Source organism: Fusarium verticillioides, chromosome 4 (assembly GCF_000149555.1).
Source record: "Fusarium verticillioides 7600 chromosome 4, whole genome shotgun sequence".
Taxonomy (NCBI): domain Eukaryota; kingdom Fungi; phylum Ascomycota; class Sordariomycetes; order Hypocreales; family Nectriaceae; genus Fusarium; species Fusarium verticillioides.
This window is the reverse complement of record NC_031678.1, coordinates 1,327,687-1,348,102: the sequence shown is the minus strand read 5'-3', so window position 1 is coordinate 1,348,102 and position 20,416 is coordinate 1,327,687. Positions and strand designations below refer to the sequence as shown.

The window sequence follows — 20,416 nt, the reverse complement described above, 5'->3', positions numbered from 1 at the left end:
AGCCAACTCCGCCTCAGAACCAAATTGTGTAACAAGAAGAATCCGATATGAATACGCGTACCAGCACAGGTTCACGCCTAAGCCACGCAACGAAAGCAGCCCTACAGAGGCTCAGCGACCAAGAACAAGGGGTCGTCGGTGGCTTTCCAACCCCTGAAATCTCTGAAGCTGTCAGCCAAGACGCTAAATCTGGGGGGATCTGATACTTGAAATAGCCTAGTCAAATTTCAAGTTAGCTCAGCCTCCCTCGATTATTCTGACGTCTTCTCAAAACTCCCTTTCTTTTAAAACCAACCTCAGCCATCTTTGGCTTCTTCTAGGCCGGATGGCATTGTTTTGAGTCGTTCCTTAACCATTCCTATCACTATGGTACCTCAGTATCATCCTGTTTCTAGCGACGATGTGGAGTTGGAGTCTCATCTGGACGTGCCTCTGCTCGATCTCGAACCGCTAGAAGCTGATGCAGTAAGCGATAACGAGAGCCTCCATTCTCATTCAGAACCGATTCCGAGTTATCGATTCTCGCGATGGGGCGTTCATTCACCGAAAAGAATTGTCATTTTGATCGCTGTCATCAAATTTGCTGTTGTTTTGAGCGGGATGTTGTTGCTTTTGCCGACTGTGCGCTTGATTGAGGACATGTTTTGCCATATACACTACCAGGATACCTCTGCGGACATTATCGATGAGATGAAGTGCAAGGTTGATGAGGTACAATCTCAGCTTGGATACTTGTATGGCTGGAACAGTCTCATCACCTCTATTGTTGGTGAGTGGTACTCCATATGGATAACCTACCCAATATTCAGTGTCTAATATTTCCCAGGTCTTGTGGTAGCCTTTCCTTATGGAATGATGTCCGACAAGATTGGCCGTAAACCCACTGTGATGTTGGCTTGGTCTGGGATTGCCGTGTGCTTCCTTTTTGCTCCCTTCAGCATGAAGGCGTTCCAAGGCGAGCTTCGAGAAAAGCCCTATCTTTTGATTGTGGGAGGTTTCTTTCAGATATTCGGCGGTGGCATTCCGGTAATGTTCTCTACTCTCTATTCGATCGCAGCCGATGTCAGTTCAGAGGAGGACAAGTAAGTGGACATGATATCATTCTCTACAGGCATATGCTAATATCACTTCCAGAGCCAAGCATTTCTTGTGGCTTACATTTGGTGCGACTTTGGGAGGTATTTCAGGCCCCATCATTGCAGGCATCCTAATGAACAAGTATGGGCCTTGGGTTCCCGTCTACCTAGTATTTGCTACTGTTCCTATCATCATAGGCATCCTCTGTCTGCTTCCTGAAACCTTGACTATCAACCTCAAGCACCAGAAAGCTCAGGCGGGCAAAAGCGCACCAACCACCTTCAAGGAGCATATTTCGCATGCTATCAAAGATCTCAAGCATTCAGTTAGCATGCTCAAGGACCCAAGTGTTCTCATGATTATGGTGACATTCTTCATGACGAACGCACGGTTTACGGCTTACACGACAACCCTGGGCCAATATATCAGCAAGCATTTTAAGTGGAAGATGGCTGAAGTGAGCTTGATTCTGTCTCCTTTGGGAATTCTGAATCTCATTATCCTCGCCGGGTTGCCCAAGGTATCGGAGATTTTGGTATCCCCTCGATTTCGAATGTCGGCATGTGGCAAAGATTTATTCTTGACGCGAATTTCGACCGGAATACTCGCCTTTGCAGCCTTTTGGCAAGGCATCAGTCCTAATGCCGTCATGTTCCTTTTTGGTCTCTTCATTGGGACGTTTGGCGCGGCCGACAGTCCTCTGGCTCGCGCGACAGTTACACACTACGTGCTACCTGAGTATACTGCTCGACTGTATGCCTTGATAGGTATGATTGAGGTAATAGGGTCATTTATTGGAGGACCAGTGCTGGCTTGGTTCTTTGACCAGGGTCTGAAGCGAAAAGGAATCTGGATTGGACTGCCTTGGTTTTACATCTCGTTCCTCTGTGGCCTGTCTTGGATTGCGCTTTTCTTTGTTAAGCCACCGAAGAAGCGCTCAAGGGAAGACCCAACAGACAGCGACGGCTACGAAGAAGATGATTATATGCCGGATGATCCATTGCGACTTCAGTAGTTGAAGGTTGGAGGAGCGACAAGCAACGATCTGAGTATGTCAATATTAGGAAACATATTCATCTGCTATTTAAACTGAAAGATACCCAAATAGAATACTTTTATGTTGTCACTGCTATATAATACTTTGTGCCGCTGCAGGTTGTAAGGAAGAATACTCTTCCGATATACGGATACATCTACCTAGTCACAATATGCTTATCGGTTACCTTCCGAATGAGGCCATGCCAAGGGACTTTTGTAAGTCGACCAGCAAATGATAAATGTCAGCCGTAGTCGCAAAGGAAATCGTCCCAACAAGGATTTTGATCCGCCTCCTCATTTTAGCGGAATCTATTCGTCCGAGATGCTATTTATTTTGCGGCGTGCTGACCGATGCTGCCAAAAATCGAGTCTCGAATGTAGCTTGGCCAAGTTACAAAACTGCATCAAAGTCGTTCTAGATTATCCGTAGTGGTTGCAGAGTAAGTTTAATTGCGTACGACTTATAAAATCTGTGCAGTTGGAGCTGATGTATGCATGAGCCGGGTACTACCACGCCATCGGGTCCACGGGTATAAGGTCTCAGGGACGTCAACTCCCTTTAGATTTCCCCTGGCTTGGACAATCTGCATCCCTAAGAGACCAAGAAGCACTCAAGCTTGGCCTTTTTCTTGGACTACAGGCCCCTTTTGGTGACAGTTTTAGTCGTTATGGACGGTTACAACTCCACGGCCTGTGGCGATAGTCTCTTTGGGCCCAGCGTCTGGACTGAGGGTTGTCGCGGTGGATTTGATTTCACCTGTGAGTACACCAGGGAACTTGAAGTGGGCAATTGACTAACTGTGTCTGAGTATCTTTCCAAGAGAGCATCCTCAGCATCCTTCCATCTGCTATTTTCCTTGCACTTGTCGGCCCACGAGCCTTCTACCTCTTTAGAAGTCCAGACAAGACCAAGCGTCACGCGACATACACACCAAAGCTGGTAAGAGCACTCTTTACTGTCTCTTTGTCTTTGTCTTTTTTTTCTTCTCCGCTTTTCAATTTTGGCTAAGCAAAATACTCAGATCACTTCCGCTATATATGCTGTCTTACAGGTGGTTTTGTTGGCTTTGGTTCCATCCGCTAAGAAGTCCAATACTCGCTTCTCACTGGCAGCGGCCATTCTCAACCTCTTAGCAGCTTTCGCCATTCTTTTGTTGGCTCATGTCGAACATGTCAAGTCTGTCCGTCCCTCATTCATCCTCACTGCATATTTGTTTGTCTCGCTTCTATTCGACGCCGCTCGGCTTCGCACAGAATGGCTCATGTCACTGAACATCGCGTATGCCGCAACTCTTTCGACCTCGACAATCTTTAAAATGGCGTTGCTTGTACTGGAGACAATCGAGAAACGCAGGATTTTGATATCAACTGAAAATCCAATTTCAAAAGAGAGCACAAGTGGCCCCTTTAGCCGTGGGTTCTTCGTTTGGTTGAACTCACTGCTCATCTCTGGCTGGGCTACTGTTCTGACAAACAATGACCTGCCCGCCATCTACGAGAAGCTATCGTCAGAGAAGCTCGCAGTCCGTTTCGGAAAATCATGGAAGAAAGGTATGATAGCACAACAAGATGAGACGACCATTTCTAATGCGGGATTGCAGCCACTTCGAAGAGCAAGAAACCTTCTCTATTTCTGACAACTGTGACCGTTTTGAGATGGGAGCTTCTTGGTATAATACCACCGCGCGTTGGAATGATCGCCTTGAGCATTTCTCAGCCTTTTCTTGTCAGCAACGCATTGCGATTTCTCACAATGCCCGAGTCCGACTCGACACTGAACTTGGGTTATGGTCTGATAGGTGCATTCGCCTTCGTTTTTATCGGCTCTGCGGTATGATCATACCAGGCGACGGAAGTACCCCAAGCTAACACTATATAGCTACTCACAGCTTGGTACGAGCATCTGACATTCAGAGCTGGCGCGATGGTCAGAGGGGGGCTTATGACCTTGGTTTACAGCAAGATGATGAAACTTCCTACCGACGATCTCGGCGAGTCTTCAGCTGTCACACTCATGGGAAATGATGTGGAAACCCTGATTGAGAAACTCCACATGCTCTTGGTTGAATCCTGGGCGAATACTCTCACTGTTGGTATTGCCATGTACCTGCTGGCAGCACAGCTTGGTGCTGTTTGTGTTGCTCCTATTGTCACAGCAATCAGTGAGTAATTCTACCTTCTCGACCAGTTCAATCTAACTGTGTAGTCTCCCTCCTCCTTACGGGTTCTATTGGAAAGATGATGGTCGCTCGCCAGATCAAATATCAGAAGGCCACTCAGGACCGCATCAATCTTACTTCTGAGGTTCTCGGCTCAATGAAACCAGTCAAGATGCTTGGACTGTCGGAAAGATTCAGCAGCCTCGTTTCTCAGAAACGAGATCAAGAGATCAAAGCCAGTAAACATTACCGCGTGATCAATGTCTATCTGAACTGTATCAGTGAGTAGCTCTGGTCTAGTAGATATTCACTTTGCTCACTCTTTTAGCCAATTGCAACATAGGGATGACTGAAGCGATCACTTTCGGCGCGTATGCCCTTGCAGCAAAGTTCGGAAACGGCGAACCATTCTCTGCGGCCCAAGCTATCACAGCGTTATCTATCTTGGGTGTCATGATGGACCCTCTATCGCATCTTCTTGGAAGTATCCCAGGATCTTTCTCAGTCTTTGGATGCTTCAGAAGAATGGAGGATTTCCTCAATTTGGAAGAGAGAATTGATCGCCGTCAAGTCAATGGCCGCTCTAAAATTACATCTAGATCATCTACGGAGAGCTCGCAACCCTTCCAAGAAACTATTGAGGCGACTCCGTTAAAAGCCATTCCGGTCGGAGCTGATGGAACTCAAATCATCATAGAGGATGGTAACTTTCACTGGGGCGAGAAGGCTGTTCTTCAAGACATCAACACAACTTTCCCCAGTCACAAGAATGGATCACTTACCATGCTAGTCGGTCCAGTCGGTTCCGGTAAATCGAGTCTGCTGAAGGCTATTCTGGGTGAAACAACGTCTTCTATGGGTAATGTGTCTCTGAATACATCAGAAGTTGCATTTTGCGACCAGACTCCCTGGGTCATGAATGCGACCATCCGTGCCAATATCATCGCAGAATCCAAGGGATACGACAGCGCCTGGTTTGAGACAGTCATGAATGCCTGCGACCTGACAATCGACTTGGGACGGCTTCCTGAGGGAGACCTTACCCAGGTTGGCGAGCAAGGAGTCAAGTTGAGCGGTGGACAGAAGCAACGAATTGCTATAGCTCGTTCCCTATACTCTCGGAAGCCTGTGGCCATCTTTGATGATGTGTTTAGTGGACTCGATAAGGTGACTGAGCAGATCATCTTTACCCGTGTCTTTGGAAAAGATGGTCTTCTTCGAAAGAACGGTACTACTGTTATTTTGGCTACGCATGCAGGTACGTTGTTACTGATGAAATAGGCTTCAGTCATTTGACGTCCGTCTAGTGAACAGGCTCCCCGAGTCCGACTTTGTTGTCGTCCTTGAAAAGGGCGGGAGACTTGTTGAGCAAGGAACTTACCATGAGCTGCGATCCGGGAATGGTTATATACATGAACTTGACATTTCGAGCCACGACGATCACGATGACCAACCTTCTACCGAAACCAAAACTGTAGAGGAGAGTGACAAGACCGACAGCAAGGACGCAATTGACGATGAGCCGAGTGAAGTACCGAGTGATCGAAGCGTGTTTATGTACTACTTCAAGGCCAATGGAATACACAACATGCTCACTCAGATACTTCTCATCGCCAGTGCAGGGGTTATCACATCCTTTCGATGTAAGTTTTCTATTTAAAAAGTCTGCACACTCCTAACCAGTGACAGATGTTTGGGTTACTTGGTGGGGTGATGGAAAAGGCCGTGACAGCAGAGATATTGGTTACTGGCTCAGCATATATACCGTCCTATCTGCTTTTGAGGGCATTCTTATTACGCTTGCCATTGCGTGGGTTAAACCGACTCTGAAAATGAGACTTTTGCTGATAAGAACTCAGAATGTTCCTTTTGGTTTGCGCACCCGTCAGTGGGAAACTGCTTCATTCACGACTATTGAACGCTGCCATGGGCGCTCCTCTATCCTTCCTTCACAACAGCGCGGCGGGGTCTTTGATCAACAGATTCAGTCAAGATTTGCGACATGTTGACATTATCCTCCCTATGTCCTTTTCCATCTTCCTCTTCGGTGAGATATATCTATACATCAGGGTTGACGTAAGCTAATACCCCATTATAGAGGTTGCTGCATGCTTCGGTGCTGCTGGTCTTGCTATGGCAGCTGTCAGCTGGTTTGCCATCTCGATTCCATTTGTGGTCGTTGTGCTTGTCCTCATCCAGCGTTTCTATGTCCGAACATCCAAACAGCTCCGTCTTCTGGAGTAAGATAAGCATACCCTTAGTTAGTTGAAATGTGCTGACTCACAGTTTAGAATCGAACATAAGGCGCCGCTGTTCTCACATTTCCTTGAGACCATTGACGGACTCGCCACAATTCGAGCTTTTGGTTGGATTCAGCCGTATACCGACAAGGCTCTGAGTCGAATTGATGATGCCCAGAAGCCAGCGTATCTTCTCAACTGTATTCAGCGATGGCTGACTCTGGTGCTCGACATGGTGGTAGCATTCTTGACGATAATCCTTGTTGTTTTTGCTGTAACCCTACGTGAGAAGATTGACCCCTCGCTATTGGGTATCGCACTGGTCAATATGATGCGACTTGGTACCAACATGAAGGGCATCATTTTGAATTGGTCCCTCCTTGAGACATCACTGGGCGCTATTGCGCGTATTCGCATGTTCTGCTCTTCTGCGCCAAACGAGCAAAAGCCAAACGAGGACAATGAACCGGGGGAATTGTGGCCTAGTCAAGGTAGCCTTGAAGTCAAGGATCTGGATGTTCAGTATGAGTAAGTGAGATCTAAAGCAACAAAAGCTTTGTCCAATGTGTTGACTTTATAGGCAAACTACCGAACCTGTCCTACGTGGGCTTTCGTTCAGCATTAAACCCGGCCAAAAGCTTGGTCTTTGCGGTCGAAGTGGAAGTGGGAAGAGTTCTTTTGTCCAAGCCCTTCTTCACATGGCAGAGATCGTCAATGGACAGATTACTCTTGATGGACAAGATATCTCGAGAGTTCCTAGATATTTGATCCGTCAACGTTTAAGCTGCCTGACGCAGGATCCATTTGTCTTTGGCGATACCATCCGGGCCAATCTTGACCCATGCAATACGGCGTCAGATGATGAGATCAGAAGCGCCCTCGAGCGAGTTGGCATCTGGTCTGTCATCGAAGCCAAGATCGACGACAATAAGGATCCTCTTGATGAGAAGATGGACGAGAACTTTTTGTCCCATGGTCAGCGCCAGCTTTTCTGTCTTGCAAGAGCGTTGTTGAAGAGAAGTTCACTGCTCATTCTTGATGAGCCGACAAGCAGGTAAGTCATTTCATCAGGCCTTGTGCGTTTCCTGTTTCTGACACCGTTTGTAGCGTCGATACACAAACAGACACAAGGATGCAAGAGGTCATCCGTACCGAGTTCTCGGATTGCACGATTATCATGATCGCCCATCGCATTGATACACTGCTCGACTTTGACAAAGTTGCCGTGTTGGACAAGGGCTCTTTGGTTGAGTTTGGAGCCCCTCAGGAGTTGCTGAAGGATGAGACTGGTGCATTTGCAAGATTGTATCGGGCGAATAAGGGGAGGAAGACTGAGAAGCAGTGAGTGTGTGACGCGTTTGGGGGCGTAATGTTTTCCACTGTAGCACTTCAGTCCTACTTCAGAGCCTGCTATGTTTATCAATAATGTTTCGCGCCAGTGATTCTACTGGTTAAAGACAAACGATAACTGAATCTCTGTCATGTATATGCACCAGGTGAATCACGGCCTCTAGTGAAGAGAAAAGAAGAGGAGTATAAGTTCATTCCCTCCCACCCATTCTGCCCTTCACTCCTTTATCGCACCACCAACTCAAATTCTCAGCTACAATCACTAAATCGGCTATAAAAATGTGCCAAGGGGTCATCTTTTGGGCACGGTGCCCTGTCTGCCGCATTCGACATGAAGTATCGCGAGCATACCGCCCCATGTGCGAAGAAGCCGAGAACACAGACCTATGTACCTACGGTGCTTGTGTTCTAGGAGTCGACTGGGTATTCCGACAAATCAACCCAACTGGATGGGGCTGGGATCGGTATTGCAGAGAGTGTAGGCCTCGGCGTAGACGCATCTCACGTCTAAATAGGAGGCTCGACAGGACTGGCAGAGGGGTGAGGGTCCATAGAGTTATCTATGCGCCACCTGGGTTGAGCAGACAGAGTAACGAGGATTTGGAGATGATGCTGGAAGAGCAGTGAGATACTCTCCGATCGATGTGGTAGAGTGGCTTGTTCCAGACAGGGTTGATCAGGGGTTAGTTTGGATAGTAGCAACTGACAACATCAAAATATGACATGTCTGTTACAGACTTCAAGTCACAAATTATATGATTGTTTTGCTATAGACTTGTATGCATCATTACAGTATGTTCTGGCATTATTTATTATGATCTCTCTTTTCGTGATAGATCATAGGGCGTCTCATGTCCTGTTTCTACTCTGTCACGGTTCTTTGTCTACACAACCGGTTGTGAGTCACGGACTCCTCGTAGCGGATACGAACAAAGGATCTATTCGAATTATGAGATTGAGAACATTCACTCTCTTGGACTACTGAATATGGAGCTGCTCCCTCTCCAGTCAGTGGCTGTTGCTACTGCTATATATTCATCCTCAAAGCCATTCTTCTTTCAACCCTTTCACACCACTACAAATCTCAATCAGCCATTGACAAAAGAAACAACCCAAACCTTTTTATCAATTCTATCATCAACTCTATCATCAAATACAATCAACAATCAACAATCATGTGCTCAATCAAGATCTGGTGTCGCAAGTGCACCGTCTGTCAACGCGTCGATGAGATCGAATATTCCAACCATCAGGATGGCTGTGGATCCTGCAATATAGTTCGCACTACTCTGCCGGAACAGTCTCTCCAAGATGCAAACGAGAACTACCGCTGTCGAGGCTGTCGATCCAGACAGGCTTACGAGTGTCAGCAACTCAACAACAAGTATGGGTATTCAAGGTAAGCAAGTTTCTAAGAGCAGTTCAGGGTAGGAAAGTAGATCATGTGACGATATTGCCTTTTGGTGTATCATCGCGGACATAGTATCACTCCAAGACAGTATCACAGGTTGCCTTTGAACACTGCTAATTCCACCATCGTGCAGTGACTGAGAATAACTCTAGAGATCTCCAGTGACTCACAGGCCAAATACAACCCTGATTCACTGTCCCCTAGTGCAAACAGATTCATCATGGCCGCGCGTCAAGGCCATTTGTTCTCTGAACGACCTCCCCATCTCGTCTCTTTTACAATCTTATGAATACCGCTTTATCTCCTATTCCCGTTTCCTCTCTCATAGACAACTCATACCCTCAATTTTGCTTTCTCTATAGATATTATCAACCTGTCTATCCCCCGCGAGATCTCTTTTTCCGATCTTTCAACCTACCTACCCATACACCAATATGTGCCAAACGCTGGTCTTGTACAGAACCTGCGCGCATTGCGATGGACAATTTCGCCTCTAGGAGACGGCGAAGTTGCTACCAGATTGCGATGACTGCGGCACCTTTGGACGAGGTGCTTGCAATGACGGTGTTACTCTGGCACTAGAGCCTCATGCCGATGACCCTTTTCGCACGTTCGTCTGCGATGACTGCGGGTTTTATAGACGACGTCACCAAGCAATGCTCTGGTTCTTACGCATGAGTTTGTGGCCTTAGTTGAGGAATTGCGGCGGAATTGGTAACTCTGGAGTTTGCATGGTTGACTTCAAATCAATTCGTGTGAAGGACTCGCGACCAAGCAAATGTTTTCATATGCGAACATCTCAAGACTCAACAAGATAAGGACTGTACCCGAGAGCATCTCAAAACTACTTCTCCTATAGACAACCGACTAAATGGATGCTTTGGGTAACCTTGCACCTACACAAGGTAAGACAAAGCAACTTGCAAGTTTCTCATATGTTGAAAGCTGACCGTTTACTCCATTCAGGGGGTTCTTCGCCTTCATCGAAATGACACCTAGATCACAAGAATTTGGTCAAGAACATATATGCTAGGAAAAGTTAATTCAGCTGTCGCAGTGAGACAGAAGTTTTATTGTCACTTGAGAGATTGGTTGGGACCGTCAATTCAACTAGCAGGACTGGCCATGGGTGGAGGCCATACGAAGTAGAACACTACCATAGAAATAGAGCCCTTTTTGTTTTCCTACATCGGAATTGCTAATAAATTTTCTTGTTAAGAATGAACTAGTATAGTCCCTGAGCCTATGTTCCTTCTCCTTAGTATATCTATCTTTATACGAAACAAGTCATAGACCATATCGTCGTACAATGTGATCTATATATGTCGGGGTCAATAGAGCTCTATTCTTTGAAACGGCCATAGACCTTCATAACTAATGCCATTTCCGTGATCCAAGACGTAGACAATGACCCAAGTGAGTAGTAAGACGGTTCCATCCTTGCATCTTCTTTAAGATGATTTCGAGTTACACAGCCATCCAGTCAACCTCAGACTTCTGTCAATTGCCTAATATTCTAGAGATCTATTAATTCCAGACCAAAGTTTACCGTTCGAATTATTTTGAACGAATAGTTGGCCAACGTTGTTTTGCCTCTGATCTTCCTGACTCGTTGCATATATATCATCATTTCTTGCGGGACCATGAGGACCAACTTTGTCTATCACATCTCGTTCAGGAATAATATACTAGTACGTGTAGTAGAGTTCAAGACTGTATCCTAACAAGGTGAAGTTGGCCTGCTGATAATCTGCCCTTGAAGTATTGCATGAACCGTATTACTCTGTGGGCAGCATGCAGGGCGTCACGCCAGAGAAAGGGCAAAAATAGTCTGCAGTAGTTCATAAGTTCTATGTGATTTCCAACAATTGTATGATGGCAATGCTATTCAAAACACGGATCAACGCCTTCCATGGTTAATATACAGCTGGCTATCTACCAATCATGAAGCAACTTCCAAGCAGCAATGTTAACCCCCTTCCGCCCACGTATTTTTCCTTCTCTTACTCCTCATAACTGACTGCCCCGCATTATCGTAACATGTAAGAGAGATCCGGCAGATCTCGAAGAATATTCGCGACGATCTCGTCGTCTTTGGAGGACTCACCGACTGTTTTTGGTGGCGGAGGGACAGGTAGTGATACCGGCCGGGGCTTTGTAGGAGAGGCCATGTCTTTGAATGTGTCAACTGGCGTAGGAGCTTGTAGCTGTTGGCTTGCAAACATCCCATCTTCCTTTGGCCTAACTGGCTTGTTGGAATCATCGAGCAAACCCAAGCCCCATGAGTCCCATACATTGACCTTGTTTGCTTGCTCAGTTGTCGTTTTGGCCTTGTTTGATATCAGGTTTGCGGATGCAAGACTTGCCAGGGGCGACTGAGGTGTTCCCAAATCAAGTGTTGTGGATCTTGAATGGTTGGGAATCAAGCTCTTCATAGGGGATGCAGACAAATCGACAGTAGTCGATCGAGAGTGGCTCGAAGCTATGCCTTGCAGCGCTGAAAGGTTCCAAGGGTCAGTGGGCGATTGAGTGTCGTCAGGTGCAGAGGTTTGAGGAGGTAAAGGCAGAGCATCCGTAGAGGGACGGCCGTTGGTCACTATTTCGGCTTGCGGTGCACTCTGGTCTATGTCATCCAGCGGACTCGGAGCTGTAATTGAGGGCTGACTGGTATGGTCTTTGATGCCATTCGAGCTGAAATCCACAATCGCATCCATGGAAGTAAACCCGCCGTTTGTTTCAGCTGTGGGTGATGAAACCATGTCGCCCCAGTCATCATCGTCGTCATCCTCGCCCCAGCCTGCGTTTGTTGGGGGTTGTGCTAGAGGGGATGTCGGTGCTTGCGATACCGATATCGGTCGGTTTGTCGATAGAAACGAAGGAGCATTGAGTGGAGACTGCGGTTCCGAGATCGTAGGTGACGCTGGGAAATGTAAAGGTTGAGTTATAGATATAGGTCGGTTTGTAGGTTTTAATGGTATAGGCTTGATAGGAGAGGGGGGCTCCTCGGCGATAGATTGCCTTGGGGGAGATGCCAAAGGAGGTGCTTTTGTCTTTGACACGGGGGATGTTCTCGTGGCCTCAACGGGTGAGGTTTCAACTGATGACCTCGGCTCACTTGTGGTCGAAGTGCGAGGCACAGAAGAGGGTGCAGCGGCAGTTGGCGAAGGAATGGGATTGCTACCCCATCCAAACGCTGCAGCTGTAGGCGACGCTACGGTTCCTTTGGAAGCTGCTGAAGCATGTCTCGAATGATTCTTCCTCGCCAAAAGTTCAGAGATTGAGATCTCGGTGGATGGCGCCGATGAATCCCAGTTGAAGATCTTTGCACCAGCTGCACCACCTCTTCGGCCCAGAACAACACGGCCGGTGATTGAGTCTTCCTCCATCCATCGCCTGACAATTCTGATTGCCTGGTCACGCACCTGGGAGTTACCCCAGCCAACGCGAACATAGTTTTCGTCGTCTCCCAAGTTGTGCTTCCGCATCGAACCAGGTCTCGACATGAGATACCATGCTTTGCGCTCCGAGATGGAAGTGAAGCTATCGTCGATAATGACATCGGGAATCGGCTCCGGGGATGGGAAGCTCGTTTCGACTGACGGAAAGATATTATCAAGCTTTGTCGTGTCAATTGAGAATGGTTCCGAGGGTGGTTTTGGTGGCGCTGGTGCTGGTTCTTTGGGTGTCGCTTCATGGCTTGCCGTGTCAGTTGTTGCTGCTGTTGGCTGTTCTTTGGAAATTTCAACTCTAGATTGTTTAGCCTCGTCTTGTTGTGCCTCCTTCATTGGTGATTCGAAATCCGACCATGAGTCTGAGTCTGTGTGCCCTTGATCTTCATCCTTGGGTGACCCTGCAATTCCATTCTCCATCGCATTCTCGTCTTGATCTAGGGTTTCTTCAGACACGATCTTGACTTTCGCGTCTGGCTCTGGTTGAAGTTTCGACTCCTCTTCCACTTTCACTTCAATCTCCTCTTCTAGCCCAACTTCAAGTGTCTCATTCGACTCTTCCTTCAATTCCTCCCCCACCCTAACCTTCACCTGTAAATCCTCCTCAATTCCGTCTGGTTCGTCGAACTTCATGTCAATCGTGACATCCTGCACCGAAGCATTGCCCGACACCTTCCGCATGGATGGATCAATGGGTGAAGCACTATGGCTGCTCTTTGCCATATCATCGTACATCTCCACCAACTCAGAAACCTTATTGGAAGATTGTCGCAAAGTAGGCGGTCTTGTTCCACGCTGCAAAGCTGGTCTAGGTACTCCACTCGGTGAATCCGGTCGGCCTTCATCTTCGATCCGTAAAGGACTTAGGCTCCTGTTCGAAAGCGCCGGGTCTGGTTGCTGCCAGATATCTGTTGGGTTCTCTTTAAGTGACCGCGCAGGTGACGGTGTCCTCGTCGCAACACGCCCTAAAATCGGTCGCAGTCCTTCACCAAGACTAATCGCTGAATCTCCGTTATCCTCCTTTCGTAATCGTGCCGTATCAAACGTTGGCGAGCGTCCCCATGGATCCGGAGCCGGCGATGGCAACCTCGAACCAGCTGGACTACCCCCTATAGGGCGCAAACCAGGACTTCTGCCCCAGCGTGGGCTGTTATCTTTACCCGCCTCGGCCCATCCGCCCCATGCATCATCATCTTCGTTCCATGGCGTATGAGCAGGCGAAACGCGCTGTGAGCTGCCCGAGTGGTCTGCAGTGAAGTGCGCATGTGGCGGCGGCGCGGGAAGGTCTATCTTCGGTGGCTCGTCGTTGGTCCAAGGGGAACCCCAGGGATCCTCCATGCTGGGCGAGCGCACATGTCGCGCTGCCGATGACAGGAGAATGAAAAGAGAGAATTAATGCGAGCGAGTGATGTTATTGTGATCGAATTATCATTGCGCGCGGTCGAAGGAATGTGCTGAGGTAGCTTAGAAGCTTAGAGTTCCGAGGCGCAAGAGGCAAGCTTTCGTAATCGCCTTCAGAATGGAGGCAATGGAAAAGAGGGTTCAATGATCGAGCGCCACGAACCCGATATATACAGCTACAGTTTGACTCGTGGCTTAGAATCGGCACGAGTCGCTGAACTTGACGAGATGTAGAATAAATCGTCAAGTTGTTTGGTTTGGAGGAATGAGGAACAGTTCCATAAACACGTCCACTATTATTCGTGGATCCTGAATCTTCAGGGGCGCGCGGTCCCCCAGGCCTCTAATTTGGCCCCGCAAGCTTCCGCCATCGCCATCAGGAGCTCAGACAGAAATGAGACTCTAATTGCTTTGAATTTCCAAAACAGTCACTAACTTTGACACAATGCAGGAATTGTTGCTAGATTGGTAATCTTTTCGCCAACTCGAATAGTATGAGGGTATCTACTTCATGTCTATCGCATGCAATGCCAAATACCTCGACATCGTCCTGATGCTTTGCTGTAAAAATTGTACATCAAGCTCCTTTTTCCATCCCAATCAATTCCATGAAGCAATCCCAAGCAGACCTGTCACTCCGACGCTAATATTCAGCACAAAAAATTATCATGTCGTTTCGATTCTCCCAGTCAATATTCATGAGGCAATCTCATGTCCACTCTTCAGCGCCCACTCCTTAGAGCGCCCTTTACCGATCTTCTCTGCCACCAACTCTACGGTATTCTTCACCTCAGTGCGAGACACGTCGTCCCGAAATTGATGGTAGAGAAAGTCGATAATTCCAACCTTGGATAACGCTTTGTTGCTCAAAATAGCTCTCTTCACGTCATCAAGTAGCTCAGACTTGACGAGCTTTGGTGGATCACCACCGGTGTGGCCGTTACTGCCTGTCAAAGCTGAAAACGCGTTGGCAGGCGTAGGAGGAGGGGGCATCTTGCTGCTACCATCAGAGGCCGCTGTGGTTTTCGTAGGCTTGAGCGTCTTGTTCTTGACTTCAGGTTCCCAATATTCCGTTGAGAATGGATCAATGCCCCAGGTTTGCTGAAGTCCATCTGAAAATATGTCAGTAGTTGCTCATTTCACTTAGGTCCAATTGAGACTTACCGTGCATGAACTCCATCCTGTGGTCGTAGATAACCTGATTTGCCACGGTGCCTCCATTCTCAAAACAAATCCCGGTGCTGTCTGGCTCAATGGTATTTGCAAAGATTCGTCTAGATAAACCAGCATCTTCCGAATCATCCAAAAACTCATCCATGTCATCTTCGTCGTCCATCTCCTCTTCATCATCGTCAACATCGAGATCCTCCCCTTCTTCTTCCTCCTGCCACTCGGCTTCCGAATCATAGTCGTAGTCAAGGGGTAGTCGTCTTGCTGTTGGCGTTCGGGCTAGCTGGCTCATGTTGAGCCTTCCAAGCACGAATGGCTTGAAGGTCACAGTTCCATAGTAAGGGGGGCGCACGTCTTGTGAAAACGAAATCACCTTCATGGGCACTTTGGAAAGCTTCTGGCGGGTGTCTCGCATGATCTTGTCAACATGCTCAGGGCCCGCGTTTTCTGCCTTTTCTGTCTCTCTGAAGACTTGCTCCATGATGTGCTTAACTGGATGATGGAGTACGCCTCGCTTTTGAGGCTTGCTTGGCAAACAAAAGAGTCGAGCTGGGTCGAACCGAGAAGGGTCCAACTCTCCAGCTCGTTGGCCGCCAATACATTCATCTAGAATCTTAGATTTAACCTCGCGTGTTTCGGTGTCCATCTCAGGCCCAATATGGGCAATTCGTGTGTTATCCTTAATGAAAAAAGGCTTAAATATTTTCTCGTATTCGGTCTTTGGTAGGTTGTTCGCAGGTTTTGCTGGGCTGAGGTCTCCTGGCGTGGCATTTTTAGGTTGAGTCATGTCGCCAGTTTTCTTGGGAGTGCTCGGGACCTTGAAAAAGGAGCCGAGTGTTCGTTGCTGCCGAGCCTTCTTTTCCTCTTCCTCTTCCTTTCGCTTCTTCTCGTCGTCCTTGCGTTTCTTTTCCTCTTCCCTTTGACGTCGTTTCTCTTCACGCTCTTTAGCTTTGGCTGCCTTCTCAGCTTCAGCATTAGCTTTCTCAACTGCTCGGATAGCTGCTTTCTGTTCACGTTCTTCTTTGAGTCGAGCATTCTCCTTCTCCTTTTCTGCCTTCTGCCTGGCACTTTCCTTTTCCTTCTCGGCCCTTTCAGCAGGTGTCAATTTCTTTCTCTTTACCAGAGTGGTAGCAGGTTTCGATGCCGAATTGATGGTCTTCTGTGTGATTTGTGTCTTGACTGGTGTTTGAGGAGACGGAGACAGGCGGGGAGGAGTGCTTGTACCAGGATCACTCAGTTCTGATGAAGCTGGCGATGGGGCTCTTTCCCCAGATAAAGCGGAAGACAATGCTGCAGGCGATTAATATTTATCACAACTGATGCGTTTCCTAGACTTACCAAATTCTCCACTTGGTTGATCGGAAGCCAGAGGCGGCAACTTGATGTCTTCTGCAGTATCTATTCCATCATTATTTCCCATGAACTCATCGTGACTTCTCTTACGGCCAGTAGCCTCAGATTCTTGAATGTTCGGTGAAAGTTCGTAGAGGGGCATGGTGCTTTATTGCGAGCTAATCTGCTCGATTTCGATTCGCTCAAAGCGAAAAGGTTGTCGTGTCGTGCGAAATATGAAGGTGACGATCAGTAACGATCTTTGAGAAAGGTAGTTGTTAGGTATCGTGAGTAGGCAGAGATCATACGATTAAAGGTCAATTAAAAAGAATTAAAGGAAAGGCACAATCATTCCGTATGGTAAAGCTTGGTTTGAAGCCTGAGGTTGTTTGGAAAGATGTGAATAATCTCTTGGGTAGGTGCACGAGATCCGCAGGTGGCATGAAGCAACCAAGTTGAAAGGGAAGCCCTCCTCCCCAAAGGAGATCAAAGTTAATTGAAAGCGCGACCCGACGCGTCGATTTGGCGCCTTAATCTTTAAGTGGGCAATTAACAAACGCGCTGGGAGGTGTGACAGGGAAGGCGCGGCTAAGCCTCGGCTATGCTTGTTTCCAGGGTCTCTGTGGCTGTGCTCCGCGTGGCAGCCTGAACGCCTCAACCGCTTGCGGCTAACCTGCTAGTTCGACGATCGACATGCCAATTTCGACAAATTGCCATCCACATCCAACATGGGGATCCCCAGTGATATCATTAAGGGGGCCCGATCTCGTAACAGCAACCGAGAATGAACGATTGGTGCCGCTAAGGGACCAGAGTGAAACGACCAGATAACCAAGTGGACGGTAACGTCACTGGAGCCCTGACATACATAAGAGTTTACCAGATATGGATAACACGAGAGGGAGCCGATCTTAATTAGATCCACAGAAAATTCAACTTCACAGGGAGTCAGGCACAGAACTGTCATGGTTATTTGAATCCCCCTTGTTCTCAGTTGAGATCATGAGGTGGTATTAAGCATGCTTTTATCTTGAATCCTGGCTATAGCAGAGGGCAGAGGTATCTTCTTCAAACATTATCGGTATGTCAGTCAACGACAGTGGAGTCCCCGCTCCAGATGCACACTTCGACCATTCAAGAGGTGTGAGATGATAATAGCGAGAGATTGGAAAAGGAAATTCGTAGGGTGTGACGTCCCTGAAAACGATAGGTAGTGTAGAAAAGCAAGCAGTAAAACAATGCTGGAACGCCGACCAATGCAAGCCACCTCCTGATACGAAGTGTACTGTAACGAATGATGGAGAAAAGTAGCCTCCTCTTGGCTCATGGTGTCATGATATAGTGGTTTATAGCCAGTTGGAGTTTGTGTCGCGTGAATATTCCACCTTAATCAGGGTTGGCAATGAAAAGGCGGCCAGAGGTAAGGGTAGATGTTCGCTCGTCCACACTTCCACGTCTCCTCAGTTCATCTGCTGACTTGACACTCTTCTCTCGAGTAAGAGCCGAGTGCATGAGAGAGTTGGAGGCCAATCTAGGTGCATTGCTTAACTCTCCCACATTGTCGGCGCGTTCACCACTGCTGCCACTCGCCATGCTGCGAGCCTTGCCGCTGGCAGCGTCATCGACAATGTCTTCAGGTGTAGCCTCCACCAAGCTGCCGGTACGTTCAGGTGTGTCACCAGGACTCCACCTTCGGCTATGCTGGCTGCCCATGCCTCCTGATGTACGGTAGGCAAGGTTTCGGCGGCTGCTGGTAGTGCTGCTTCGTCCGCTGCTCCCCGTTCTACGGTGGTGAGGGCGGTTTCCGGCATTTTCGTCTTCGCTGCTCTCAGCCTCAACTTCAGTAGCGCTAAGTCGCATTGGCACACCGCCAACACCAACGTGGTTCTCGCCAGGAGCGTAACCGACGACTGAGTTCTTTCCGTGATGTCGAATCTTGGGGATCTTAGCGGCGACCTTATTTGTAGTACTGAGGCCGGTGCTTGTTCTTGCTCCGGCTCCACCGGAAGCACTGCGTGATCCACCAACGACCTCGAGAGTTGCTCGCATCTTTGCAGCTCGTTGTTGTGCTAGCAGTCGTGGGTCTTCATACTGGGAGCGATCACACCACACGGTACCCTTTTGTTTCCGGAGAAGAGCGACATAGCTGGAGGGTTGGCTGCTGGCTCCGCCTGAGCGGCTAGATGTAGAGCGACGAAGCTCGGATTGTGAGGAAGAACGGTAGGCGGCAGGAGGAGGGATGCTCGAGGCGGTGCTGAAAGTATTTACAGAAGGTGAGCGACGGTTCTGTGAGAGATTGGGGCCCGGTTGGGCAAGGTGAGATGTTTGAAATTGCATGGGAAAGGCAGTTGAGGAAATGGTTCGTGTTCGAGAATGTCCGTAGCCGACTGTCTGGTCGATAGGCCCTCTCATGGCCTGGGGTTCCAACATGACCAAAAGGACCAGGCGACGTCGAGGGGGGACGCCAGGTACTTTATGTGTTTGCTGCTCACGGGTAGCGGCGTCTGTCCGAGAGTAGGGAGAGAGTTTGGCCCCGTCGGGCGCGGCTGGGAGGGTTATAGAGGGAGCCGAAAAAAGTGAGACTGAGCTGAGTAGCGCGCCAGAAAGCGGGGCGAACGAGCCAAAAGGCGAAGGACGGCAGTGTGAGTGTGACGACAGCAGTGTAATAAAGATGCCCCAAGTATCGTGAGTATTGGAGGTATAGATATAGATGTACCAATATGGGCAGATCTGGTGTTTTGTTGTTTATATGTGAGAGAAGAAGAGAGAGCAACAGTGGATGGTGGGCAGCGGCGCCTACTGTACCTAAAGAAGGATTTCGGTTTCCCGTCAGTGAGCACTGGCAGTGGCAGCCAAGCAGTCCAACGTTGCATGGGCGCCACGGAGGGGAGCCAAGCGGAGGGCACCTTAGGTTAGGTGAGGTCCGGGTGGGCTTACTGGGTTCCAGCGCTAGTGGGTGGTAGCCTGCAGGTGGATCACCGCTAGCAAGCGGACGCTTTCCATGAGGTGAACATTGACATGAGGTCAAAGGGCGAAGCATGTTCAGCGCGAACAAATGCGCTGGAAGCGGCTGTCTGTACGGGAATTGCATGTACCTCTATGATGTCGAGCTGTAGATCGTCAATTCTTGGCCGCCGAGACCAGCTGTCTTGGCCTATTGCAAAGGATCATTGGTCTCCGCGTTGGGGATATTACAGGACGCAGTTTGGGGGTTCAATTCTGGCCGGAAAGGAATTGATGTTTCGGGACGATTGCTCGTGAGAAAGGAAAGAGAATGTGGAACATGGGGCGTTATCGTGACTGAGGCTGGTGATGCTGCTGCTTCACTCTTGTTACATCCGTCTCGTCACCGACGCTTCCCATCAATGCTGAATAACTTGATTTCTATCCAATGCCTTGGTCTGCAACAGATTTGTTGGCACGTTATTAAAATGCTGGTCCTTAATCGCCCATCATCAACCTCTTACATCGCCTCCTACACTCCCCAGTTTCAACTCCAACTCGAGCAACTCGTGCTAGAACAAGTCAGCCCTGGCGTCCCCCAAACGTGGGCCAGCTGAAGGCACACCACCGAAGAAGAGCCTGGTTCATTATCCAATCAGACCCTGCAATCGACCGTGATGTCATGTTCTTGCATGCAGGGCCAAGTGGGTACACACAGGTAGCTAAGGTTGATGTCGACAAGGCCTGGTCTGGCCGGGCTGCTCTAACTATCCCCGTACTCGTTTCGTAGGGCAGTAGCCGCTTGTTGCTGAGGCGCGCTTTTGTCTCTCAATTCTGAAATGAACT

At 48.5% G+C, this 20,416-nt stretch overlaps 5 protein-coding genes across 6 annotated transcripts; 2 read left to right on the top strand and 3 right to left on the bottom strand.

Moving 5' to 3' along the window:
- The first annotated feature begins 277 nt into the window (after positions 1-277).
- Positions 278-2,207, top strand: FVEG_04780 (hypothetical protein). Of its 2 annotated transcripts, XM_018892664.1 has the most exons (4): positions 278-769; positions 827-1,082; positions 1,135-1,534; positions 1,598-2,206. In XM_018892664.1, exons 1-4 carry the CDS (start codon positions 367-369, stop codon positions 2,090-2,092), a joined length of 1,554 nt encoding a protein of 517 aa, XP_018749395.1. In that variant the 5' UTR covers positions 278-366; the 3' UTR covers positions 2,093-2,206. The 2 variants fall into 2 exon arrangements, with proteins under 2 accessions (XP_018749395.1, XP_018749394.1); XM_018892663.1 differs by having other exon boundaries at positions 1,135-2,207.
- Positions 2,208-2,412: 205 nt separating this feature from the next.
- On the top strand, positions 2,413-8,002 carry FVEG_15541 (hypothetical protein). Its single transcript, XM_018904679.1, has 15 exons — positions 2,413-2,555; positions 2,616-2,874; positions 2,925-3,055; positions 3,138-3,666; positions 3,717-3,946; positions 3,995-4,277; positions 4,322-4,555; positions 4,603-5,532; positions 5,582-5,917; positions 5,964-6,084; positions 6,134-6,321; positions 6,373-6,514; positions 6,566-7,042; positions 7,095-7,568; positions 7,622-8,002. The coding sequence occupies exons 2-15, from the start codon at positions 2,784-2,786 to the stop codon at positions 7,857-7,859; spliced, it is 4,404 nt and encodes a 1,467-aa protein (XP_018749393.1). The 5' UTR covers positions 2,413-2,555; positions 2,616-2,783; the 3' UTR covers positions 7,860-8,002.
- A 3,102-nt stretch (positions 8,003-11,104) lies between these two features.
- On the bottom strand, positions 11,105-14,414 carry FVEG_04776 (hypothetical protein). The gene has a single exon (XM_018892662.1). It carries the CDS (start codon positions 14,060-14,062, stop codon positions 11,306-11,308), a length of 2,757 nt encoding a protein of 918 aa, XP_018749392.1. The 5' UTR covers positions 14,063-14,414; the 3' UTR covers positions 11,105-11,305.
- A 308-nt stretch (positions 14,415-14,722) lies between these two features.
- Positions 14,723-16,790, bottom strand: FVEG_04775 (hypothetical protein; the record flags this gene model as incomplete). The annotated part of the gene is made up of 3 exons (XM_018892661.1): positions 14,723-15,237; positions 15,290-16,585; positions 16,634-16,790. 3 exons carry the CDS (start codon positions 16,788-16,790, stop codon positions 14,822-14,824), a joined length of 1,869 nt encoding a protein of 622 aa, XP_018749391.1. The 3' UTR covers positions 14,723-14,821.
- A 434-nt stretch (positions 16,791-17,224) lies between these two features.
- On the bottom strand, positions 17,225-19,545 carry FVEG_04774 (hypothetical protein). The gene has a single exon (XM_018892660.1). The coding sequence runs from the start codon at positions 19,055-19,057 to the stop codon at positions 18,014-18,016; it is 1,044 nt and encodes a 347-aa protein (XP_018749390.1). The 5' UTR covers positions 19,058-19,545; the 3' UTR covers positions 17,225-18,013.
- Positions 19,546-20,416: the final 871 nt, after the last annotated feature.

Bases quoted from the DNA above. Each gene is read 5' to 3' on its own strand.
- FVEG_04780 (XM_018892663.1), top strand. From the start codon at position 367: ATGGTACCTCAGTATCATCCTGTTTCTAGCGACGATGTGGAGTTGGAG. The intron at 770-826 runs GTGAGTGGTACT...AATATTTCCCAG, and splicing joins TCTCATCACCTCTATTGTTG to GTCTTGTGGTAGCCTTTCCT. The intron at 1,083-1,134 runs GTAAGTGGACAT...TATCACTTCCAG, and splicing joins GTCAGTTCAGAGGAGGACAA to AGCCAAGCATTTCTTGTGGC.
- FVEG_15541 (XM_018904679.1), top strand. From the start codon at position 2,784: ATGGACGGTTACAACTCCACGGCCTGTGGCGATAGTCTCTTTGGGCCC. The intron at 3,667-3,716 runs GTATGATAGCAC...GCGGGATTGCAG, and splicing joins CGGAAAATCATGGAAGAAAG to CCACTTCGAAGAGCAAGAAA. The intron at 4,278-4,321 runs GTGAGTAATTCT...CTAACTGTGTAG, and splicing joins TCCTATTGTCACAGCAATCA to TCTCCCTCCTCCTTACGGGT.
- FVEG_04776 (XM_018892662.1), bottom strand. From the start codon at position 14,062: ATGGAGGATCCCTGGGGTTCCCCTTGGACCAACGACGAGCCACCGAAG.
- FVEG_04774 (XM_018892660.1), bottom strand. From the start codon at position 19,057: ATGTTGGAACCCCAGGCCATGAGAGGGCCTATCGACCAGACAGTCGGC.